Source organism: Schistocerca serialis, chromosome 5 (genome assembly GCF_023864345.2).
Source record: "Schistocerca serialis cubense isolate TAMUIC-IGC-003099 chromosome 5, iqSchSeri2.2, whole genome shotgun sequence".
Taxonomy (NCBI): domain Eukaryota; kingdom Metazoa; phylum Arthropoda; class Insecta; order Orthoptera; family Acrididae; genus Schistocerca; species Schistocerca serialis.
Window position 1 is genome coordinate 217283695 of NC_064642.1, and position 24323 is coordinate 217308017.

The 24323-nt window shown below is 37.7% G+C and overlaps 1 protein-coding gene across 1 annotated transcript in view; it reads left to right on the forward strand.

The window, feature by feature from the left end:
• Positions 1-24323, forward strand: part of LOC126480851 (uncharacterized) — a 173602-nt gene that overhangs the window by 133390 nt on the left and 15889 nt on the right. Inside the window, exons 16-20 of the mRNA XM_050104213.1 lie at positions 2915-3087; positions 5950-6158; positions 10401-10588; positions 21563-21706; positions 21788-21928. Coding sequence (XP_049960170.1) covers positions 2915-3087; positions 5950-6158; positions 10401-10588; positions 21563-21706; positions 21788-21928 — 855 coding nt within the window. The remainder of the gene's footprint in view (positions 1-2914; positions 3088-5949; positions 6159-10400; positions 10589-21562; positions 21707-21787; positions 21929-24323) is intronic.

The following is a 24323-nucleotide window of genomic DNA, read 5'->3' on the forward strand; positions in this document are numbered from 1 at the left end:
ACTCCTTCTACTCCTTAGAGGAATTTTTAGATATAAATTAAGAAAAAAAAGAAAAAAATTATAAAGAAATAAAATAAATAAGGTGTTATATTAACTCAATTATGTTGTTAAATTAACTTAATTATGTCATGTATTGGAAAATTTGACTCATTCCACATCATTACGAAATATCGTATTCATGATCCATGGAACTAGTATTAATCTAATCTAATCTAATCTCAGAAATGCTCTCCTTCTTATTATCACTGAACGTTATGCCATTTTTACTTGTTCCATTGTCAGGCATTTTGCTATGCAGTAGCAAAACTTTCGTGTCTCATTTCTTAATCTAATTTCCTCAGAATTACCTCTATACAAGACAGCATTCCTCTGTTCAACTGATATTCCAAGTCTTCTGCTAGAATTAAAGTAACATCAACAAACCTTAAATTCTCTCTCTCTTCTGTTATGGTAAAAGTCCAACAGTCCCCATAGATGTTAGCTCACTAAGGTTACAGTGGTTGGAACATCTGTAGATAATGGAAGAACAACAGATGCCAAAGAAGGTGCTAAATGCAAAACCAGGGGGTAGCCACTCAGTGGGAAGACTGAGATTACAATGACTGGATGACGGAGAGATGGATTTGAGGAAGTTAGGAATACAGGAGTGGAGAAGGCTGGCCAAGTTGAGTGGACTGGAAGAGACAAGTGATCAACTAGGCAGCAAGGCGCTGTAGTGCTAGAAAAGAAGAAGAAGAAGAAGAAGATTATGGTAGAATAATGTTAATCTGAAAAGGTTAATTTGCTACTCCCTGTAAAGATGACACTAGTGGCAGACAGGCACAACAAAAAGTCTGTTACACACTGAGCTTCCAGCCATATCCTTCTTCAGAAAAGAAAAGAAAACACATTTACACAAACAAGCACACCTCATACGTAAATGGCCATTCTCTCTGGCCACTGCTGCCAACATCATTATGCCGCACCTGAAGGTCAGCTGTGCTCTTGATCACGAAGTAGGGCACAACATTGTAAGATCCCTTCCAAGACAGACCAGGTCACATATAGGCAAGATTGGTCTGGACTGGGGTGTGAAACCGCATATATGAACATCTTGTTTTGCCATCTATTTTCAGTCAGCTCCACTCAGCAATTTGACCACATGCATATCTTACGAAATGTTCTGTTCAGTGTATGAGATGTCCATTATGTAACTGGCCCAGAACAGCGCACCAGACACCGACCTCAGCATCATGTAATGTTTGATGTGCTGTTGGGGATTTCCTAATGGATAATGGCTCTTGTTCTCAGAGTTCACATATCTCCCACACACCGATTGATGCCTTTATGAAGAAATGAAGAGCTCAAGATCAAAAAGTTTACTTCCTTCAGAAACCTTCAGCAGAACTCAACACAAGCAGTTCGATCTGTAATCTTCAGCTCATATGTAACAAAAGTATTTTAAAGATGAACTAAACAGTGATTGTTTAATACTTCTCATACAGCTAACTGGTATTGCAATTTAGTTAGACTTTACTGCAAGATATCTTTTGTTTGGGCAATATTTTGTGGTTTTGTATTGCTTTCTTTATTTAAATTTTGTTGTCATGAAATCCTTAAAACATCTGTTTGGGCAGTTTTATGTAGCTACCCAATATTAACGAATTTCTATGTGTTAATCTCAAATGGCTCAGGTGTTAGTACTGTAATGGATAAGAGACAGACCCATCTCACAGCTCAGCAACTGCCTGGTGTACTGCCTTCCACAGCCCGATGGCACATGGTGATAGCATTTCAAGTACAATTCTGTCAATGCACGCACTTGTCAGTCAAAGTTAGACATTGCCTTCTGAATGGCAACATGGTTCCACAACTGGCTCATTTTGTAACCTTTGTGTTACTTCAGTTTGCGCTTTTTGGCCATTTTCAAACTTTTTAGCTGAAGCAAGTTTCATTGTCATGTAGGTTTATGCAAATTGAACAGCATCAAAAATAAAAAACCATATGCGTCATTAGAGGTGCCAAGATTACTTAGAGGAATCAACAAACAGCCAAAAAGTCTTTTTGGTAGACAGTCGTGGTAACAGCATGACATAATGTTTATGCGTAGACCCATAGTACTACCTATATGAATTTAAATTTGGATCAGTGCAATCATTTAAAGGTGGCCTAACAACCAAAACTGTAGTAATACCAATATAGGTTGCAAAATGAGCTGGTTATGAAACCGTTTCATCACTTAGAAAATTCATAATGGATGGGGACCCACAAGCAACAAAATTAGTCAGTATCTGATGAACTGAATAATTTCCATACTTCACCTACAATTAAAATTTATATTTGGGGTGTAAATACTCTGATTTATCACTGTTCCTTTAGTTGTCCTGGTATACAGGGTGCAAACATTGTTTGTTGTGTAGGAATTCTGTGCAGTTTTAAAAGACAAGAATGAGATTTTCTCTGAAAGTAAAAACGATCTCACAAGTAAGTCATTTATTGTTTTTTTGTTCGCAGAGACAGCCTTATGATGAATAGTCTCTCACCAGTGATGACCAAATTACTGAGATTTCTATTATTATAGTGTGCTGTTCACTTTCTCTTGAATGATAATCAGTTTCATTCAGTTAAAGAAAATCTTCAGATCCATAGTAGCTGCACAGCAACCAGTTAGTTTTAGGTGCTGTACTCATAGTTCCATAATCCACTAAATCTTCTTAGACATTAAGTCTTCAGTTTGTGTGCAGGTTTACTCCTGAAATTGATTGTTTTTTTTTTTTTTTTTTTTTTCATTTTGCTAATGAATCAGATGGTCTTGTAGTACAGCAGCATTTGTGTGTGTGTGTGTGTGTGTGTGTGTGTGTGTGTGTGTGTGTGTGTGTGTGTGCGCGCGTGTGTGTGAAATGACAAGTTGATAATTAATTCTGCTTTGTTTCAGGTGTTAGTTGAAATTCGCTTGCAACAAGAGGCGTGTGTTCAGGATCCAGTTGTAACTGACAGATTCATACAAGAGTGCTTTTGTTGCTACGTAAAGTTGACCCCAGCATTGGAAAAAACTACTAACTTTAATAGCATGGAAGAATATTTGAAGTTAATAGACTGGGCCGACAGGTGGGTATATGATAAGAGAATTCCTTTAAGCAATAAGCGTTTCTTTAGCTGACAAGCACCCAAGAATTATTGTACTTAACACAGTATGCTCGTATATTAGAATAGGAAAGAATGCAATTGCTCTTGTAGTAGAGATTTATTAATTGACTTTGCAATATTTCGCTACCCGTTTCTGAGTACACATTTCTAGCTGATACTGCCTTTGTATTTGTTGCTGGTGGCTTAGGAAACCAATCTCCATGTAACATTGATGCTCATATGCAGGGTGTAACAAAAAAGAATCACCAAACTTTCAGAAAACTTTCCTCACACACAGAGGAATAAAATGTGTTTTATGGACATGGGTGTGGAAATGCTTTACTTCCATCTTAGAGCTAGAATGTATTGTAAATTGTAGTTCTTAGGTTTACTACCAATGTTTGCTGTTCCAATTGAATGAAGATAATGTTAAAATGTGACTCACTTCGTTGCTTGTGTTGACATGTGACTGATGTCATTGCTCTACTAGCATCAAGCATGTGGCATTAATTGTGTAATGTTCATGACAGACTTGGATGTGGTAAATTGCAGCAAAACTGTACTCAGATGTGGAATTGGCAGGTGCCCATTTGCTGTTCGGATTAGTAGATGGTAATGGCCATTTCACTCAATGTTTGTATCACGAGGAGTTTTCAGAATGATAGTGCACCGACAGGAGAACATCGTCTTAAGGAGCATGGGACTTCTAAGCCTACTACTCCTGACTGGAAAAGGCCTAGTATGATGAGGACACTTCAGCTGGAGCAGAAAATCGTTTGTGTGGTTGACAACAACCCTACTGTCAGCATGTGACAATTACCTGCAACAAGTAATGTTGACCACATGACTATCTGGAGAGTGCTACATGAGAACCTGCTATATCTGTACCATGTACTGCACGTGCAGGCACTATCAACAGCTGATCTTTCTGCATGGGTACACTTCTTCAACTGGTCCCTCCAACAATGTGTCAGCTGTCACTTTAGTGTAAATATGCTGTTCAAGGATGAGGCTTCATTTCAAAGTAGATGATTAATGTGTTGAAGAATTGTAAAAACTGAACTGTAACATGGAAAGAGATCACTTCCAGACCCATGTCAATGTAAAATATTTTCTTCCTCAATGTGTGAGGAATTTTTCCTGGACATTTGGCCATACCTTTTTGTACACCCTGGGTATTGCTCCTGAATGTTGTTGAGGGGCACAGATGAATTTGCCCGAGTTTCCATATTTGTGAAGCTTCTCTTTCCTGTCTTCTTCAGTCTTGTTCAGACATTGTCAGATAAAATGGTTAACCACAACTTTCAGTCTTCTTCTTTCAAAGCATTTGTGATTTATGATGCTCTCAATCTAACCCATTTAGTGCTTTAGAGGAGACACTGAGAAACCTCTTACATGTATTGAGCCTCAACAAACTTTGTCATTACATGTGGCTGAGCCTTCTGGTCCACTGACTGTTGATGTCAGCTTGAATAATATTCATTCAGGGATTGACACCACATAGTCCTCATATTTGATTCCCCTAACTGACCAAAACTATTTGATTTCAAAATTTTTCGCAGTGAAATTGCAGTCACTTCCAGTAAGTCGTAGGTCAGCTTACACACTGAAATAAAAAACCCTGGTTTCAGTTTTTAAAATTTTTATTGCATTTGTATGTATTTTTAAAAAATTGGTACATATTTGCTAACTTCCATATTATTTGCTGAACAGCTTCATCTTAGTTTCCAGTTTGTCAGTACTCACATGTGACAGATCATTCAACTTGGCTGCCATTACTGTTTTGTAAGCATTTATTGCTGCTTCTGCACAGATTTTGTATACTTCAGTTCATAGTGTCACAAACCCATTTGCAACACTTGTTATTCCCTGGGCACCAGCCTGTTGTAACTGCTGAGTACCAGAGGAATACTTGGTAAGCCACACTGAGTACATGGTTGCTAGCTGTAGCTTGTATATGAGCCAACAGCCATTTCTCCATGGAGAACTGCGCATACATTGTTCAGAGAGACTCGGAGAATTGTAAAACTGGTGTTCTATGACATTTTTTATTAACAAAATGGTTATTACCTTGTAGGATATAATCTGGTTGAGATATTAATACATGTTAAAATCTATAGAAAGTTTTTTTACCTGCTTCAAAATTGGAAGAAGGCTTGGATATTTTGATTGGAGGGGAAGAGTGCTATTTTGCTTAAGTATCTGATCCTATTTTTATTTTAAGAGAAGCTTTTAATGCTTTTGAGAATTTGCAGATGACTTTACATGTATACAGTTTGTGCTGACAAGAGGCAGAGTTTTAATTTTTTGAAGTCTGTTTCTTTTGTCATCCATGTGCTGCTCCTCCACAGTCTTTTGCCTCTTGTTTTGGGGCAGAAGGGCTAGTACCTGCAGTCAGTATTAATGACCAATAATCTAGCCACCATGAAAACTATTCAAGTTTTTGATTATCTTGTCAAATATCATGTTTCTTATGTAGCAGTTCCTAGTACATAGTAAGCCAACTTCTGATATAAAATTGCCTTCACTGAATATGCAAACCAAAGTGTAGGTAAAGCATGGCAGTATTAATTTACAAACAATAACAAGCTCATACGTAGTCATAAAAACATTTGAGACAATAAAACAGCCAAGTACTATACTGTGGATCAAGATTGAAACTTCTTCATTAATCTTAGATGTTCTATGATATCACATAAAATTACATATTACGTTACGCTTTTCCAATGTTGCTAAACACTATATTAACTGTAACAGCATTACAAGACACTTTAACAGTAAATAATGAAAATAACAGATTCTTTTTGTTTATATACTTAATTTGTTAATTTTTTTCTTCTCCAGAATTCTGGTAACCAGCCTTCCCATGGAGTGTCCTTATATCAATGAACGTTCTCATTTTGAATGGCTTATGATGAACACCACAGGGCAATTGACAGTTACTTTACTGAATCAGATTTTGGAAGCATTACTGATCATGACAGACAAAGGACAGATATGTTTGTCACTTATCCACAAAGGAGTTAGAATTTGCAAAAAAGCACTGCGAACTGGTAAGATTTATACATTGTTTTTAAGAGGTTGTTTTTACCCATTGCTATAGCAATACATAAGAAATGTTTATGTATGCTTACTGCTTTGCTGTTAGCTTTATAGTGTTCCATCCATTCGTAATGGAAAATCTTTGAAATCGAGTACACTTTTAAATAATGATTTTCAAGGTACACAGTTTATTACAAATTGTAGGTTGTTATGTGTTGCAGACTCAGAAAAGTTGTGTGCTCCATTTCATGAATTTCCTTTTCACTTTTTGGCTTTCAGCAAAGTGAGGGTGACAGCTGGTGGAAACTGTGCGACGTCTGTACAAAAAATTCCGGAACTTGGTCCACAAAATTTTTCTACCCTTACCTTTTACTTACAGTGCATGATCTCCTTGGAAATACTCCCCTCTGCAATTGATAGACCACTCCACATGCAGTTTCCACTTCTGGAAGCCTCTTGCTGGATTGCGTGATATGCTGTCTGTGAATTTGCTTTTATCTCACCTCTTGTTGCAAATCTTTGTTCTTTCAATAGGGTTTTCAACTTCGGAAATAAAAATAGTCCACAAGGACCAAGTCTGGAGAGGACAGAGGATGAGGCAGCACAGTGATTCTGTTATTTGTGCAATAGTCACGAACCAACTGGGATCAATGTGCGGGTACATTACTGTGATGCAAGTGCCATGAATTGTCTCATCACATTTCATGCCATTTCCTTCTACATTTTCTGGCAGGCCTCGCAACACGTCCCAATGCTACCATCGACTAACAGTTTGTCCCTGTGGCACAAATTTATGATGGAAAAAGCCTTCAAAATCAAATAAAACTATCAGAATGACTTTGACATTTGACCTGAGACCTGACAAGGTTTTTTTTGGTCTTGCAGAACCTTTTCTGACCCATTGTGAAGATTAAACCTTGGTCTCAACAGTATAACCGTAGACCCACGTCTCATCACCAGCTATGATTCTTTTAAGGAACATCTCATTCTCATTTGTGTGATGCAGAAGCCGTTCACAGATTGTGAGGTGAAGGTCTTTCTGGCCTTGACTCATGAGCCATGGGACGAACTTGACAGCAACATGATGCATTCCAAGGTGCTGTGTCAGGAATTCATGACATGATGCAGCTGAAGTGTTACTTTCTTCTGCAATCTCATGGACAGTCAGTCTTCAATTGGTACGCGTAATTTCATTGACATTCCTGACATGAGCATCATCGGTAGACATCAAGGAGTGTCCGAACGAGGGTCATCTTTAACTTCTGTCCAGCCATTTTTAAACTGTGTGAAACATTTATAATACTGACTGCGGCTTAAACACTCATCACCGTCAGCTTCCTGCACCACTTGGCGTGTCTGTGTAAAGGTTTTCTTGAGTTTCGCACAAAATTTAATGCAAATATATTGCTCCTCTAACACTACCATCTCGAAATCCGCAAACTGTGCAACGCAATGTTCTGCTCAATACAACACTGAACAATAACTAACAGACATACAACAATGAAACTTCCAGCAGGTATAAGGTTTTTAAGCAGGCGTTTGTGTTTGCTTGTTTGAGAGAAGAAAGAAAAATTAGAAAAAAAAGTTGTGGTTGCCTCTTGAAAAGCTAGAATTCTGTCTGTCATGTCCCGTTTCTCAAGAGAGACACAGTAGGGTTGTAACACATTAAAATTAACCAAATGTTTATTTTTTCACAGGAAGTCCTACTTTTTTTATCAAAAACTCTAATAATGGGTCATTTAGGAGATAAGAGGTTTCCTTTTCAGTTCTGCACTTCTGAACCAAACAAAAAATGTAATAAATGAGCCTTTTGAATAGGTCGTTTCTCTTCTTTCCTGTATTGTTTGACAAATATTATGAAAACATAGCAGTGATAACAAGCCTGTAGTTAATATGGTAAGGAAAGTTCTGGTAGAATGTAAATAATTTAGGAGTTAAAGAGACCGCGCACCATATGGAGAATCATCAGCTCGACAGGCACACAAAAAGAATGAAAACCTGCTAGCTTTTGGGTAAGTCCTCGAATGAGTTTTGAGCTCACCCCTTCCACTGCCCCCCCCCCTTTCCCTACACACACACACACACACACACACACACACACACACACACACACACACACACACACACCTGTGCACGTGCCTTCGGCAGGCTGAAAACACAACACTGGGATGCAGTTCGACAGGTGGACTGGGTTGAGTCAGGTAGGGTGGTTAGTGAGAGAAAGAGGAGGGAAGCATAAGGAGGGTTTGGGGATGGTTAGTTGGCAGCTTAAAGGGAGATAGTCAGTGTGTGTAATAAGAATGCAGGGAGGGGGGAAGGCAGCAGGTGTATGGGGTAGAAATACAACACAAGGGCACCAGAGCTGGTAATGAGTTACATTATGAACATTGTTTCTCAGAGGAATGACAGCAATCGTGTGTGAGAAAAGTAATGGGACTGATTTTTTATCTAACAAAATTTTTACTTTGTTTTCTTTTTTCAAACAACAATATTGTCCTCTTCAAATTCGTTCCCTTCGTCTGATATAAACCAATGGAGTCGTTGGTCCCAGTCTTGGTAGCAGTGGTTAAAGGCTTCAAGTGGTAGGGTCTTTAACATGTTGGTCACATTCTTTTGAATGTTCTACAGAATCACAAAATGAAGTCCTTTTAATGCATTTTTCAATTTTAGGAATAGAAAACAGTCACAAGGACTCGGATTGAGTCAAAAGGGGGGCTGTGGAACTACAGGGGTGCACTTTGAGGTCAAAAATTCCGTGATGGAAGAGGCTGTGTGACATGGGGCGTTGTATGATGCTGCATCTGATTGTCTGCAATGGCCGGGCTCTTTTCATTCACACTTTTCGTGAGCCTTTCAAGGTCATCTTTGTGAAACACTTGGTTGACTGTTTGTCCTGGAGGGACAGTCTGACAAGAGCATACACACAATTGACTTTTTCATCGGTTTTTAAAGTTGAAGGTCTCCCTGAGTGAGGTTTATGTTCAGCATGTCCTTGGCCTTCCAAAAATGATTTGTGACAACGAAAGACTTCTGCTCTTGATAAGGGATGTTCCCCATATGCCTGTTTCAACTTTTCAAAGGTCACACTCACAGACTGCCCAAGTTTTGTGTTAAATCTGATGGCACAGTATTGCTCTAAATTCCACTGTTCTATTTTTGTAACACACAACAAAAACTCAACTTCAGTCATGGCGCTCACAGAAATCACGTGATGACTGTACAGAGCTGAAACTCAGACTGAACATCTGGAAGGGATAAACGCACCATTCTACAGAAGTAGAGCTACACAGCTTTGCCAGATCGCTCATAGTGTCGTCAGTCTCATTACTTTTCTCACACACTTCATATGTCTGCTATCACCATTATTATTTTTATCACAATTCTAGTTCCTTACAAGTGACAGTTGTAATGTACTCATATCAAGATTGCTGAAAGTCCAGTACTTTCTTCTTGAATGTAACTAACGTCTTTTATTTTAAACACAACAGTAATTTGAAATTTAAATCTCCTCTCTCTCTCTCTCTCTCTCTCTCTCTCTCTCTCTCTCTCTCTTTCTCTCTCTCAATTATGATATTTACAGCATCCCATATGTTAAAATATTTTCCTGCAACTTACTTAGCACTAGCCATATCCAAAGAATCTTTGAACATTTGCTGTACTGGTTTTGTGTTGTCTGGTTTGGGTGCACTCAAATTTGTGATACATTTACTTTTGTCCATGCAGAGTCATTGCTTCACCAGTGAGACTACACAGTAATATATTTGGCTCTCCAGCATCTTAAGGAGAAAACAGTTAATTAAAAGAAACTACCAAATATACAAGGACAGAAAAGTATAATATTCGTTATTTACACAATTTATTTTGTATGTTTCCTGCAAATCATAATTTTTAAGAAGTCTTGCAAGTGAATACAGCAAAGAGTACAGTCTCAAACTTCCTGTCAGTTTTTAACTAGGCTCTAATCTGACTGGACGTTCCTTTCACAGTCAGTACTGTCACTGATTAAGCCATCCAGCATTGCCATATGGGGTGTGTACCAGAACCTCTCTACTATATATAGGCTGGCCTGGATAAAAGATGAACTACTTGGATAAATCAACTGACAAGAATATTGCTTACAAAAACTAGAGTCGAGGTTTGCGACCTAGTCTAGTTTTAATATATATTAGGTATCCAAGTGTCTCGGAATTGCAACTGAATCTTTGTCATACAAATACAGTTGTTCCTGCTACACTGTCCATGATATGTTGCAGGTTGCAGGCTTATGTTTGTTTCTTCTTGCATAAAGTTTACATCAAAGCTCTACAACAGTTTCAAGAGGAACTTGGATGCGCGTGCCTTCTTTAAAACACAACACATGCTCTTGCATCTCCTTACTGACTGTATAAGCAGTTTTTCTGACTGTATACCTGTAAAGGACTACCTGAAACCTGGCCTAAAGGTGAGGCATTGTTCTGTAGATTTTTATAACTTAAGACATAGTTTTAAATAACCATTTCAACAATGTTTATATATCTTTGTGCTATAATGTCATCATTGTCTGTTGTGTATCTTTAATATTAATTAGCCCATTATATCTTCCATAAATCATTTGTTTAGTACTGAAGAATGCTGAAGATGAAGTGGGTAGATCAAGTAACTAATGAAGAGTTGGGTACTGAATCGAATTTGAGAGAAAAAAGGTTTATGACACAGCTTGACTTAAAGAAGGGACAGGTTGGTTGGAAACTCCTCAGACATCAACAGATAATTAATTTGACTATGGAGGGAGGAGTGGGGAGTAAATATTGTAAGGGAGACCAGATGCATGAATACAGGAGTGGGTTGAAGTGGATCTGCATCAAGCCATTGTGAACTAATGAATTGATCCTGAGGCAGCTCAGCTTCAGAACAAGATTGTCAACTCTTGTCAACCAAAATCATTTGAAATATTTTGGTCATATTGCCAGAAACAAGAGGCACTAGGAAAAATCAATCATAGCAGGAAAAGTCTGTGACCGAAGACCTAGAGGATGTGCATCATTGTCGTGGACAGACGAGATTAATAGTTTGACTGGGATGGACATGCAGCAAGTAAGTCAGCTTGCCCAAGATGAAATTGAGGGTAAGGGAGATGAAATTGGGGGTAATATTATAGAAATGGAAGAGAACACAGACGAAGATGGGATGGGAGATATGATACTACAAGAATAATTTAACAGAACACTGAAAGTCTTAAACTGAAACAAGCCCCTGGGTCTAGAAGACATTGTCAGAATTGCGGATCGCCTTGGGAGAGGCAGCCATGACAGCACTGTTCCTTCCATTTGCTGTGCGAGATATATCAGACAGGCGAAATACTCTCAGACTTCAAGAATAATGTACTGGTAATAATTCCAACCCCTGCCCCCCCCCCCCCCCTTCCTCCAATGAACCATCATGGACCTTGCCGTTGGTGGGGAGGCTTGCCTGCCTCAGTGATACAGTTAGCCGTACACTAGGTGCAACCACAATGGAGGGGTATCTGTTGACTGTCAGCATGTGGTCAGCATACCATTCTCCTGGACATTGTCAGTTTTTGTGACCAGAGCCTCTACTTCTCAGCCAAATAGCTCCTCGATTGACCTCACAAAGGCTTAGTGCTTCCCCCTTGCCAGTGGCACTGGGCAGACTCAGACTGTCACCCATCCAAGTGCTAGTCAAGCCCAACAGCACTTACCTTTAGAGATCTGATACAGACAAACGTGTTGTTCCTGAAGAGGGGCAGCAGCCTTTTCAGTAGTTGCAGGGGCAACAGTCTGAATGATTGACTGACCTGGCCTTGTAACATTAACCAAAATGGCCTTGCTGTGCTGGTACTGTGAACAGCTAAAAGCAAGTTGAAACTACAGCTGTAACTTTTCCCAAGGGTATGCAGCTGTACTGTATTGTTAAATGATGATGGTGTCCTCATGGGTAAAATATTCCAGAGGTAAAATAGTTCCCCATTCAGATTTCCGGGTGGGGACTACTCAGGAGGATGTCATTATCAGGAGAAAGAAAACAGGCATTCTACAGATTGGAGTGTGGAATGTCAGATCCCTTGATCGGGCAGGTAGGTTAGAAAATTTAAAAAGGGAAATGGATAGGTTAAAGTTAGATATAGTGGGAATTAGTGAAGTTTGGTGGCAGGAGGGGCAAGATTTCTGGTCAGGTGAATACAGGATTATGAATGCAAAATCAAACAATGGTAATGCAGGAGTAGGTTTAATAATTAATAAAAAAATAAGAACATAGATAAGCTACTGTGAACAGCATAGTGAACGCATTATAGTAGCCAAGATAGACCCGAAGCCCACACCTACCACAGTAGTACAAGTTTATGTGCCAACTAGCCCCGCAAATGATGAAGAGATTGAAGAAATGTATGATGAGATAAAAGAAATTATTCAGATAGTGAAGGGAAATGAAAATTAATAGTCATGGGGGACTGGAATTCGATAGTAGGAAAAGGAAGAGAAGGAGAAGTAGTAGGTGAATATGGAATGGGATAAGAAATGAAAGAGGAAGTTATCTGGTAGAATTTTGCACAGGGCATAACTTAATCATAGCTAACAATTGGCTTAAGAATCGTGAAAGAAGTTTGTACACATGGAAGAGACCTGGAGACACTGGAAGATTTCAGATAGATTATATAATGGTAAGACAGAGATTTAGGAACCAGGTTTTAAATTGTAAGACATTTCCAGGGGCAGATGTACACTCTGACCACAATCTATTGGTTATGAACTGTAGAGTAAAACTGAAGAAACTGCAAAGAGGTGGGGATTTTAGAAGATGGAACCTAGATAAACTGAAATAAGCAGAGGTTGTAAAGAGTTTCAGAGAGAGCATTAGGGAATGATTGACAGAAACAGGGGAAAGAAATATGGTAGAAGAAGAATGGGTAGCTTTGAGAGATGAAATGGTGAAGGCAGCAGAGGATCAAGTAGGTAAAAAGACGAGGGCTAATAGAAATCCTTGGGTAACAGAAGAGATATTGAATTTAATTGATGAAAGGAGAAAAGATAAAAATGAAGTAAATGAAGCCGGCAAAAAGGAATATAAACGTCTCGAAAATGAGATCGACACGAAGTGCAAAATGGCTAAGCAGGCATGGCTAGAGGACAAACATAAGGATGTAGAGACTTATCTCACTAGAGGTAAGGTAGATACTGTGTACAGAAAAATTAAAGAGGCCTTTGGAGAAAAGAGAACAACTTGTATGAATATCAAGAGCTCAGATGGAAAACCACTTCTAAGCAAAGCAAAGAAGGGAAAGCAGAAAGGTGGAAGGAGTATATAGAGGGTCTATACGAGGGTGATGTACTTGAGGGCAATGTTATGGAAATGGAGGAGGACGTAAGTGAAGATGAAATGAAGATGTGATACTATGTGAAGAATTTGACAGAGCACTGAAAAACCTAAGTCGAAACAAGGCCCTGGGAGTAGACAACATTCCATTAGAACTATTGATAGCCTTGGGAGAGCCAGCTATGACAAAACTCTATCATCTGGTGAGCAAGATGTATGAGACAGGCGAAATACTCTCAGACTTCAAGAAGAATATAATAATTCCAGTCCAAAGAAAGCAGGTGTTGACAGGTGTGAAAATTGCCAAACTATCAGTTTAATAAGACACGGCTGCAAAATACTTACACAAATTCCTTACAGACGAATGGAAAAACTCGTAGAAGCTGACCTTGGGGAAGATCAGTTCAGATTTCGTAGAAATGTTGGAACACATGTGGCAATATTGATCCTATGACTTACCTTAGAAGATAGGTTAAGGAAAGGCAAACCTATGTTTCTAGCATTTGTAGACTTAGAGAAAGCTTTTGACAAGGGTGACTAGAATATTCTCTTTTTAGAAAATCTGAAGGTAGCAGGAGTAAAATACAGGAAGTGAAAGGTTATTTACAGCTTGTACAGAAATAAGAAGACAGCTATAAGGATCGAGGGGTATGAAGGGGAAGCAGTGATTGAGAAGGAAGGGAGATGGTTGTAGCATATTCCCGATGTTATTGAGTCTACACATTGAGCAAGCACTAAAGGAAACCGGGAAAAAAAAAAAAAAAAAAAAAAAAAAAAAAAAAAAAAAATATTGGTAGGAATTAAAGTTCAGTGAGAAGAAATAAAAACTTTAAGGTTTGCTGATGACTTGGTAATTCTGTCAGAGACAGCAAAGTACGCAGAAGAGCAGTTGAAGAGAATGGACAGTGTCTTGAAAGGGGGATGAAAGATGAATATCAACAAAAGCAAAAGGAGGATAATGGAATGTGGCCGAATTATATCAGGTGACGCTGAGGGAATTAGATCAGGAAACGAGACACTTATAGTAGGAGATGAATTTTTCTAATTGGGCAACTGATGATGGCTAAAGTAGAAGAATACAAAATGTAGACTGGCAGTGACAAAAAAACATTTCTGCCAAAGAGAAATTTGTTAACATCAAATACAGGTTTAAGTGTTAGGAAGACTTTTCTGAAGGTGTTTGCCTCGAGTGTAACAATGTGTGGAAGTGGAACATTGATGATAAACAGCATAGACAAGAAGAGATTAGAAGCTCTTGAAATGGGGTGCTGCAGAATACTGCTGAAAGTCAGGTGAGTAGGTCATGTAATTGATGAGGAGTTACTGAATATAAATGGGGAGACAAGAAATTCATCGCACAACTTCACTAAAACAAGGGTTCGGTTGATAGGACACATTCTGAGACATCAAGGAATCACCAGTTTAGTACGGGAGGGAAGTGTGGGAGCCGGCCGAAGTGGCCGTGCGGTTAAAGGCGCTGCAGTCTGGAACCGCAAGACCGCTACGGTCGCAGGTTCGAATCCTGCCTCGGACATGGATGTTTGTGATGTCCTTAGGTTAGTTAGGTTTAACTAGTTCTAAGTTCTAGGGGACTAATGACCTCAGCAGTTGAGTCCCATAGTGCTCAGAGCCATTTGAACCATTTGAAGTGTGGGAGTTAAAATCGTAGAGAGTGACCAAGAGATGAATACAGTAAGCAGATTCAGAAGGATTTAAGTTTCATTAGTTATTCAGAGCTGAAGAGTCTTGCACAGGATATAGTAGGATGGAGAGCTGCATCAAACCACTCTCCATACTGAAAACCACAGCAGCAGCATCAACAACAACATTAGTTTATGATCTTCTCAATCAAAGGCATTGGAAAGATCATAGAAAATAGCAACAGGGTATTAATTATCATTATTTAGTTCTTCTAGAAGTGAGTATGTGAGATTATATATAGCCTTCTCAGTACAGAAGCTTTCACAGGAGCGAAATTCAGCTATTGTTAAAAGATGATTCTTAGGAAGATGGTTCACAATTTTGTTGTTAGGTACCTTCCCAGATATTTTCAGAACATGGAAAGGAGGGAAGTGGATCTATATTTAGAGGTCATTTGCTAATCTCCACTGTTGTAAATTTGTGATACTTCTGTGTACTTCAGTCTTCCAGGAAATACACTTGAACTCATCAACTGGTTACAGTGATAACTGCTGGGTGTTTACTGTATAATTTCTTTTCAGGACACCATCCATTTCACTCAAGTGAGCTTGTTAGTTATTTGCCATTTCTGACAGAATTACAATGTCATGGGCAAACCTTAAATGGTTCTCTTTCCAAATTTCTTCTTATACCCTTTACTGATTGCTCAGTGTACAGATTGAATAATTTCCTTCATTCTGTTTTATGTCCTTTGACTGTTATAACTACAGTCTGGTTTCTGTATGAGTCGAAGGTAACTTTTCACCCTCAGTATTTTATCCTGATGATTAATATAGAGGAGTTTGAAACTGAATTAAATAATTAGATGCCAGAAAACTGCTTGTTTGCCTTTGGAGAATGGCTTTACAGTGATTCTTGAAACTAATTCTTTAGTTATAATATAGTTTGTATTAGTGCTGTAGTAGTCTAATAACTTGAAGTCGTCCTACTGTAGTGCATAAAATGTTCAACTTTGACTTTTAAGCCAATTTTCACACCTTTGATTCCTGTTCACTTCCCATGCGTCTTCACAAGATGGATAATATAGTTGATGTAATGTGAAGATTTTCTGATTGAAACAATTGCAACTGATGAGATACATGTGATGTTTATGCAAAGGAGATTTTACAAGAAAAGTGTTGTACACTAGAGGGCACCTTTCACAATCGTAGTGTACACATTCCTATAATGGACATCTCCCCCCACCCCCACCCCCACCCTCCACCCTTCCTCCCCTCCTCCAAAATGAACCCAAATTTTTAGTATTAATGTTTTGTTAATATACTTCTTTAATCTGACTTACTTCTGCAACTTCTGTTTAATTAGTAATATTTAAAAGATCAAGTATTTATAAATTAGTTATACAAAAGTTATCATTAATTGTGAAAAATGTAAATAACGTACAGAAATGTTTGATACAGCACTGAATGCAGTATTATATCTTCAAGTTTTATTTACAAATGTTCCACAATTTTATTTACTCAGAGTACGTATGTAAGATTGCCGAACTTTTTCAATTGCTGCATCAGAAACTGCTGGCCGTCCCTGACCCAGCGTACTATGTTATGCCAATTTCAGTGAAACAGTTGTACCAATTCATAATAGTTTGTCTTTGAGGTGGTGGCTTGCAATATTTCCCCTGAAATGTCTCTGAAGTGTAGTAGTGGATTTGGATTTGTGAAACCGTAAACACACTGCATACACTCTGCAATAACTCATTCGGGCATGCCATGCTGGGAATTAACAGTGTTAAGCTGGAATAAAACTCGAAGATATAGTGCATTCAGTGCTGTATCAAACATTTCTGTAGGTTATTTACCTTTTTACAATCCAAAAGTATTAGTTATATGAAAGTATAACTAATTTAGAAACACTCTGTACATAATTTTTTTTAAAAAAATTCTGATTTTTTGAAGTAATATAGTCATCAAATTTTTAACACAGTAAAATTAAAATTAACTGTTTATACTGTTGAGCACTTGTAGGTGGGATCTATTGTCCTTGGAGAAAACAGCTTTGAGTCTTCTTGTTCATATATTTGTTCTTTGAGACATAGTAGTAAAATTTCATGTGGTCACTTTTGTGGTTGTACAGGATGTGTATGATTGCTTAAACAGAGTTGCCCTCCATTCTGTTCCTTTTATCAGACCATTAAATATTCATGAATGGAAATATCCTTTCTTCATTGATGTTATGGGCTGGTACTGCAAATAAATACCCTGCAATTGTTACCATCTCAGAGTACTGCTGAAGACAGTCACAGCTTTCAAAAACACTCACCCACTTCTCACGACACTGAATGGTGCTTTGTTTTCATCATTCCACTCATGAAGATTTTCTTCAATAAAATTTGTCATTAGCCCAGATTGATCAAAGACAATGGGATAATCAATTTCAGTTTTTCCCACTTTGAATTATAAACTTTCTCTTCAACACTTTCTCATTTTGGCACTCTTCATTAATACCCAAGCACATTAATACCCATGGGGAATATGAGGTGCTCCACTTGCTCTGATATTCATAAAATATGTTAGCTTCTTCTTTAAATTCCATTTCTGCTGATTGTGTCACTTCTGCTCTTTTAAGGACAGATTTAACATTAAAAGAAATGAACTGCTGCTCTTTTCTCTTAGTAACAGTTCCAAGAGTATTGTTCAGGACATCCTTTACCTCTGTTATACTTTTTGTGCTTTCCTCAGTTTCCTTTGTTCCGTGCTGGAGAGTGCTAAGCTGGCTGTGAATTAACCATAAGTAGGCTTCACCTGAAGAATTGCTGAAAAATGGAATCAGTATTTTGGGGACTTTATCTTCATTTCAGGATTTAAACAGCCTGGTAACTCTTTCAACTGCTAAAAATAGTGATAACCAGCAAGTTTTTGAGTGACACATTACATTCACATATTCAGCCCCTCGGTAATTGCCAAAACTCCTTAAGCATCCCTGTTCTAACTGTGCATATGGAAAATGGATAGTTTCAACATCACACCTCAAACTATCAGCAGATGTCTGCATGCTGTTGTGCAAAATATGTACAGGGTTGCCTATGTCATTCATTCAGCGTTTTCATCCAATGTTGTATTTATCACCAAAGTTGGTGTTTGTATTGTCTCCATGAAATGCCACACATTTATTTTTTTCGAGCTCAAACATTTTAATGGTACTCATACAAAAATTGAAATTTAGTCAGATGTTTCATTAGGTAGGGAACTCATCTTCAAAAGTTCGTACTGAATTCTTTCATTAATATCGAAAAACTCAACAACAAATGGAAATATTTTAGCAGCTTTATGAATGCTGGCATCAGTGGACACCCTGTAGAAAGAATACTTTTTGGTGTACTCAAGGCTTTCCTTTAAACTATGGGGAGCAATAACTCCAGTTACCAAGGTTACGTTAATTCTTGCTGAGCTAAACTTTTTTTCCAATGGAAGAATCATCAAACATAACGCTATTAAGCTTATTAGTACAATCACTAGATGTTGGTGAAGTTTTACCATGTGGTAGGCTAGTGTAAGCTCAGCTACTCGATCTTTGGTGTCTTGACTTGATCGAGGTTTTACAAAATAATTTTGTAGTATTTTATAGACCTTGGTGCACTAAATCTGTTAATGTGCTTCTTTGACTCAATGTGATCAAATATTTCACAACACCCACCATGACTTATGCTATTAAAACAGTTACGTACTGAAGACTGCTTCATAATCAAATCAACCTTTCTTGATAAAATTCCACTTCTAACAATAACTGACACTAAATTTGCAGGCATGTTTCAGCATTGCATTTTGCAACTCAGTGGAAAAAATATGATTAATATGAGAAACCACCAGTACAGCTTATATGAAATAATAGAAACTACTACACTATTCTGATAATGACAATCTGGCAGTTTTCAAAACTCTTCTCAAAGTACAATACCTGGAACTGTTACAACAGTCCAACTACACTCCAGCCACAGTATTGCTCAAAATAAGTTATTGTTTCAGTGTTACTGTGGGACTATAGAGGTTAGAGAAATAAGCTAAAATATATTAATTTGTCATATCATGTTTCGTTTAATGAAGTGAAATTTTCAGAAACGTATAGAATTTCATCAAATATTTTTAAAAACTAAATTCTGGGACATTTGGATTCCATAAGTATAATATGTGAATGGAAGGGTAACAGGGGAAATGTTTTCAATACCCTGTGTAACAACAACACCAGTAACACAATCTGTACAGTGGATTTTGGAATGCATAAGCTGATGTAAATTTGAGTAGTGAAGTTTCAGGAAAACTGGACCAACAACATTCATGGTACTGCCTAGTCATTTGAAGAAAGCTGGTGTTTCTATGGGCTGATACTGCTGATTAATTAGTGGTTCTACTGTTTGTAGAACTTGGAAAAAAATATCATAATGGCAAGTTGCTAATGGGGATGTAGTTTAGTACTGAATTGTTTAGGCCCCCTTAAACAATCAAACATGTTTGACAAAATCACTCTTATCTAGCTATGGATCTGCCAAGCAAGCTTGTACATGTTCAAACAGTGTTTGTCAGTTTAACCTCACTTAGAAACAGATACTATTTGTATTCATGTGTATTTTGAGCGTAGTGAATACTGCCACAAATACACGCAAAGCAGTCGTGGCACTGACTTTGGCACTGTGTTTAAAGAAGAAGAAGAAAACAAGACTCTTGTCCAGGAATTGCTTAAAATCAGAGATTTCACCATGAAAATATGCTAAGGGGAAAAATATTACTCTCAGGACCTGCTGATTACATCAACTTCCTTCAAATGGATGATTAAACTTTTTGAAACTTAAGTCCCTCTTAAAGGAACAAACTTGTCTGTCAAGTTCGCTCTTGTCTAGCCACAGACGTGTCAAACAAGCCCGTACAGTACTAAGAAAGCTTGTCAATTTAACCTTACTTTTGAAGCAGACACTTTTGATGTATGCTGTATTTTGGCACTAGTGGGAATGGCTACAAATGCATATAAAACATTTCTAACATGGTCTCTGGCACTGTGTGTAAAGAAGAAGAAAACAATAAATACACTGATCTAGGGAATGGTTTAAAATGAGAAATATGTAACTGGAAACCTGTTAATGCATATGTTTCACTCAGAACCTGATGATTACATCAACTTCCTGCAGATGGACAGAGAAATGTTTACTATTACTTCATGCACACATTGAGAAAGAAGACATAGTATGCGAAAATTTGTTCTCTTCAACTTTGTCCTCTAATGAGAAGTTATAAAAATACAGCAACATGGGAATATGTAGCCTACATCGTGTGTGGAAGAACCAGAGAACTTCGATTTCTTTTATTTCAATCCACTCCACTTGTATGTCACTGTATGCATAAAATATTGACTCTATTCATAACCTCTTAACGTGTAATGTATGGCTGGGAAAGATGTGGTACCTCTATCATTATGGTAGTTGTTAGTGCTATTTTGTTTTTATACTTGATCATAGTTTCATAGTAGTGGAAACTCATGATAAGATGAGATAAATAATAATAAAACAGTTTTTCACTAAACATATGCTGCGAAATGTCAACACAAACAACATCCACCATCTTTTCAAACTTTCTGTTAATCAAAATTTCTCTCAAACACTATCTATGCATGACAAACATGTCAAACTGCACTATAAACGGTCAAATATTTGGCAAGCATAGTTAAGTTTACTTTCTGATATTGAAAGTTGCCAAGCAACTAGAACTAGGTTATTACAAGCAATATAAAAGTATTATACTCCTAAATGGGATGACTATTTGGCTATCACATTTTAAATCTTTAGTTGTGTTCCAAAAGTGATTGACATAAATGACAGAAATTTTGTTTGACCGATACCACTACCCATTATTTGTTACAAAATTCTGTTACTAAGAATCTCATTGTCGCTGAGGCATTGAACAATATAAAATAGTTGCGGTCATTACCAGACTTATGTGAGATGAGTATCCGGGGATTACTATTTATTTGGCACACTGAGAGAGAACATGTTTACTTTTATGCTTTTTAATCTCTTTAACTCTTGCTCAACAGGTCAAATAAGAGTTAAAGAATTGTAGGCCAATATAAACAGGTGAAATCTATTTAGTATTGTCAACTATGATGAGTAGGGATCTCTACTTCCTGTGCGCCTGCCAAGAAACGGTACGGAAAATGATCTCTAGAGTCTGCCTTAGCCAGAGGTCACAGTAAGATTGCTAATATAACGAAGCCTTAATGCTATTTATCTTGTAGATAAAATAATGGTTACTTGTCTTTTGAAGCATAATTTTTATTATTGGTTTTGACCAAATATGTTTCACCTCATTGTTTTGGGCATCTTCAATTGTCTACAGTGGATTTCTATAAATATTCGGTTTTGTTATTCTTACTTTTGTTAGACTTTTCATGTTATTTACTATCAATTTTTGTGTCATAGGACTATGAAGAAATTGAGAGCATTGTAAGGAATGTATTACTGTCTTCAATGAAATTGTGTGGTACATCTGCCAAGCTGATTACAAGTGTTGTAAAGACGTTTATTGATGTGATTTTGAGAGTAATGGATAGAGAAGAGTCAGTGGTAAATTTTTTCTGCTAATTTGGTATTGTAAATTTAAATTCAGGAGAATTGACTTGTACTTCAGATTTTGTCCTGTTACAGGTGTCAACCAGTGAGTTAAGAGATGCCCAAGACCTGCCGTTTATTGCAGCTAGATTTGTGGCCCTCTTCTGTAGCTCACCTAACTTGTCTGAAGTCTTTCTGGTGACTCTTATGCATGTTATTAGTGAAGATTGTAAAGAGGTAAGACAGATAGCAGAGAGCTAGAAAATGGAAAAAGTTGTTTTTGTATTATAAACCTTTTAGTCCCTTTCTTGTTCATAGCACTAAGTCATTTTGCATTTACTGCAAGTGTTACTGTATTTCTTTCACAGTTATGTTACAAATTTTTACAGTAATTATTAGTAGATTAACAATCATTAGCAATGTTACAGAAATCATGTCTCTAGTTGCGTAGGGCAGTAGAGAAGGGGGAAAGAAAGAGAAATTGTAGATCGGGCAGAGTATGAGTAACAGAGAATAAAATAAAGGATTTCTTTGTTTTTACAATAATGAAGAAGATGAGAATAACTTCCAAGAAGTAAAGAATTTAAGGAAAAGCAGCAGGATAAAAACAGTAGAACTCCAGCCACTGATGGAGTCATCTATCCTGTCACCCACAAGCACCCTTGAGCATGGGGTACATACAGAACGACACACATGGGGAGGGGCATAAGTCAGCCACACACCGCAGAAGATCAGTTCACTACCATACCTGACAATGGTGACATGTCTGTTTGCTGATGTACTCTGCCAGCTGTACACCTGGGGAGTGTTTGATCAACTAATATACCGGTAGAAACTGGAGAACCATATTACACACCTTTACAGGGAAAAAGTGTATTGCAGCATAAAAAAAATTTGACAAGCTGCACAACCAAAGGTGCCATTTGCTGAATACTCTTGGATGTCTGATACACTGTGCAAAGACATAGTGCCAAATTTCGCTAAGTTCATGCCAAATTTTGCTAAGGTTATGCGTCACATTGATTCAGTGACAGCCAGAATCGAGAAGTGAGCCAGTCTTGCCCTTGTACATAAGAGGGTGAGCTTTACCTGCCAGAGTTAAAGAACGTGGCTCAGGAATTATTGAAACTACATTTACAACTGTCCAACCATTTTAATTCCTGGAACTAGGGAAAAATTGATAGTGTTACTTGGGTGGCAGTGAATTCCATACATAGGAAGACCACAGGATGTCAGATATCGAAATTTGTATGTCACTGAAGGCCCCTGCAAAACTATCATCAATCTCTCAAACACACAGCTGAGTGACAATGTGAGTTCAGTTCTGGAGAGGGTACTTAAATTTGCTTTCTTTACCGGGTTCACACCAGTCTCGGACATCGTCAGTGCATTTAAACAGGTTACGGCTTGCACCTACCTGAAACATTTGAAGAAGTATGCTGTGAAACTTGTGCTCTGCCTAGAACCAAACCCACACAGTCGAACATCATCAGCAGAGAGAGGTCAGTCAACCAAGACCTGAGGAAGTGCCCTGACAGTATTGCCTTACCTGCTGACAGAGATGCCACAACAGGTGTCCTAATGCAGAAGGTCTACACTGAGAAGAAACAGGCCTGCTAGATGACGAGTCCTACAGGAAAATTAACACAACAACTCTTACAGAAAGATCAGCGTTGATCCAACCAAGAAGCTGGTAAACAAGACAAGGGCATTTCTCAAGGACTTGGATTTACTCAAAGGAGTTAGAGTAAAATCTCAAACTAAGGAGTTAGAGTAAAATCTCAAACTAATGAACCCACTTTTAACATATTTTCATGAGTCCCAGCAAAACTCCAGACGAACAATGTTATTCTTCCAGCTTTTAACACACCCCACTTTAATGAGTAGTCCATTTTTAAGCTATAAACATGAAACATATTACAAATTAAAATCCGGTTTTTATGCAATTCCTAACAAGTCCGAGAGAATTTATGATTTCTTTCAGAGTAACACAGGTATATAGTAATGATTTTTTTTCAGTCAGCATGTATCTGAATCAAATTCCATTGTCATGATACTGGAAAAAAGTCGTGAATGAATTGGAAAGCTATTTCTGCCCTGCCTACCATGTGACACTGGTCACGTGATCTGATGTCACAGTCATTGAATTATGAAGTCCAAGCTGTGAAGTGCTGTTTTTGCTGTTGACAAATTTATCACTTTTACTTTTGTGGAGTTACAGCCTGCAAACATGGCAAGCCTGTGAGTCAGCAAAAGCTGATGATCATCTACGATGTCGAAGACTATCGCAACATAAAACTTTACAATATTGTAAAGAAGTATGATTTGGCACCATCTTCATTATATAGCATTCTCAAAAACAAGGAAGCACTGTTAAATGCCAAAGCTAGTAGTTCATCTGGATGCAAAAGGAAGAACATTCACTTGTCAACATTCAGTGATGTAGAAAGTATTCTTTTAAAATGGTTTCAAGGAATGAGAAGTGACATCATTCCTGTAAATGGAAACATACTACAAGAGAAGGCTTGGAAAATCATGCTGAAGATCGGTATTGAAAATTTCAGTTCGTCAAATAGCTGATGAGATCATTTTAAACAATGTCATAAGCTCTCATTTCAGAGTGTAAATGGAG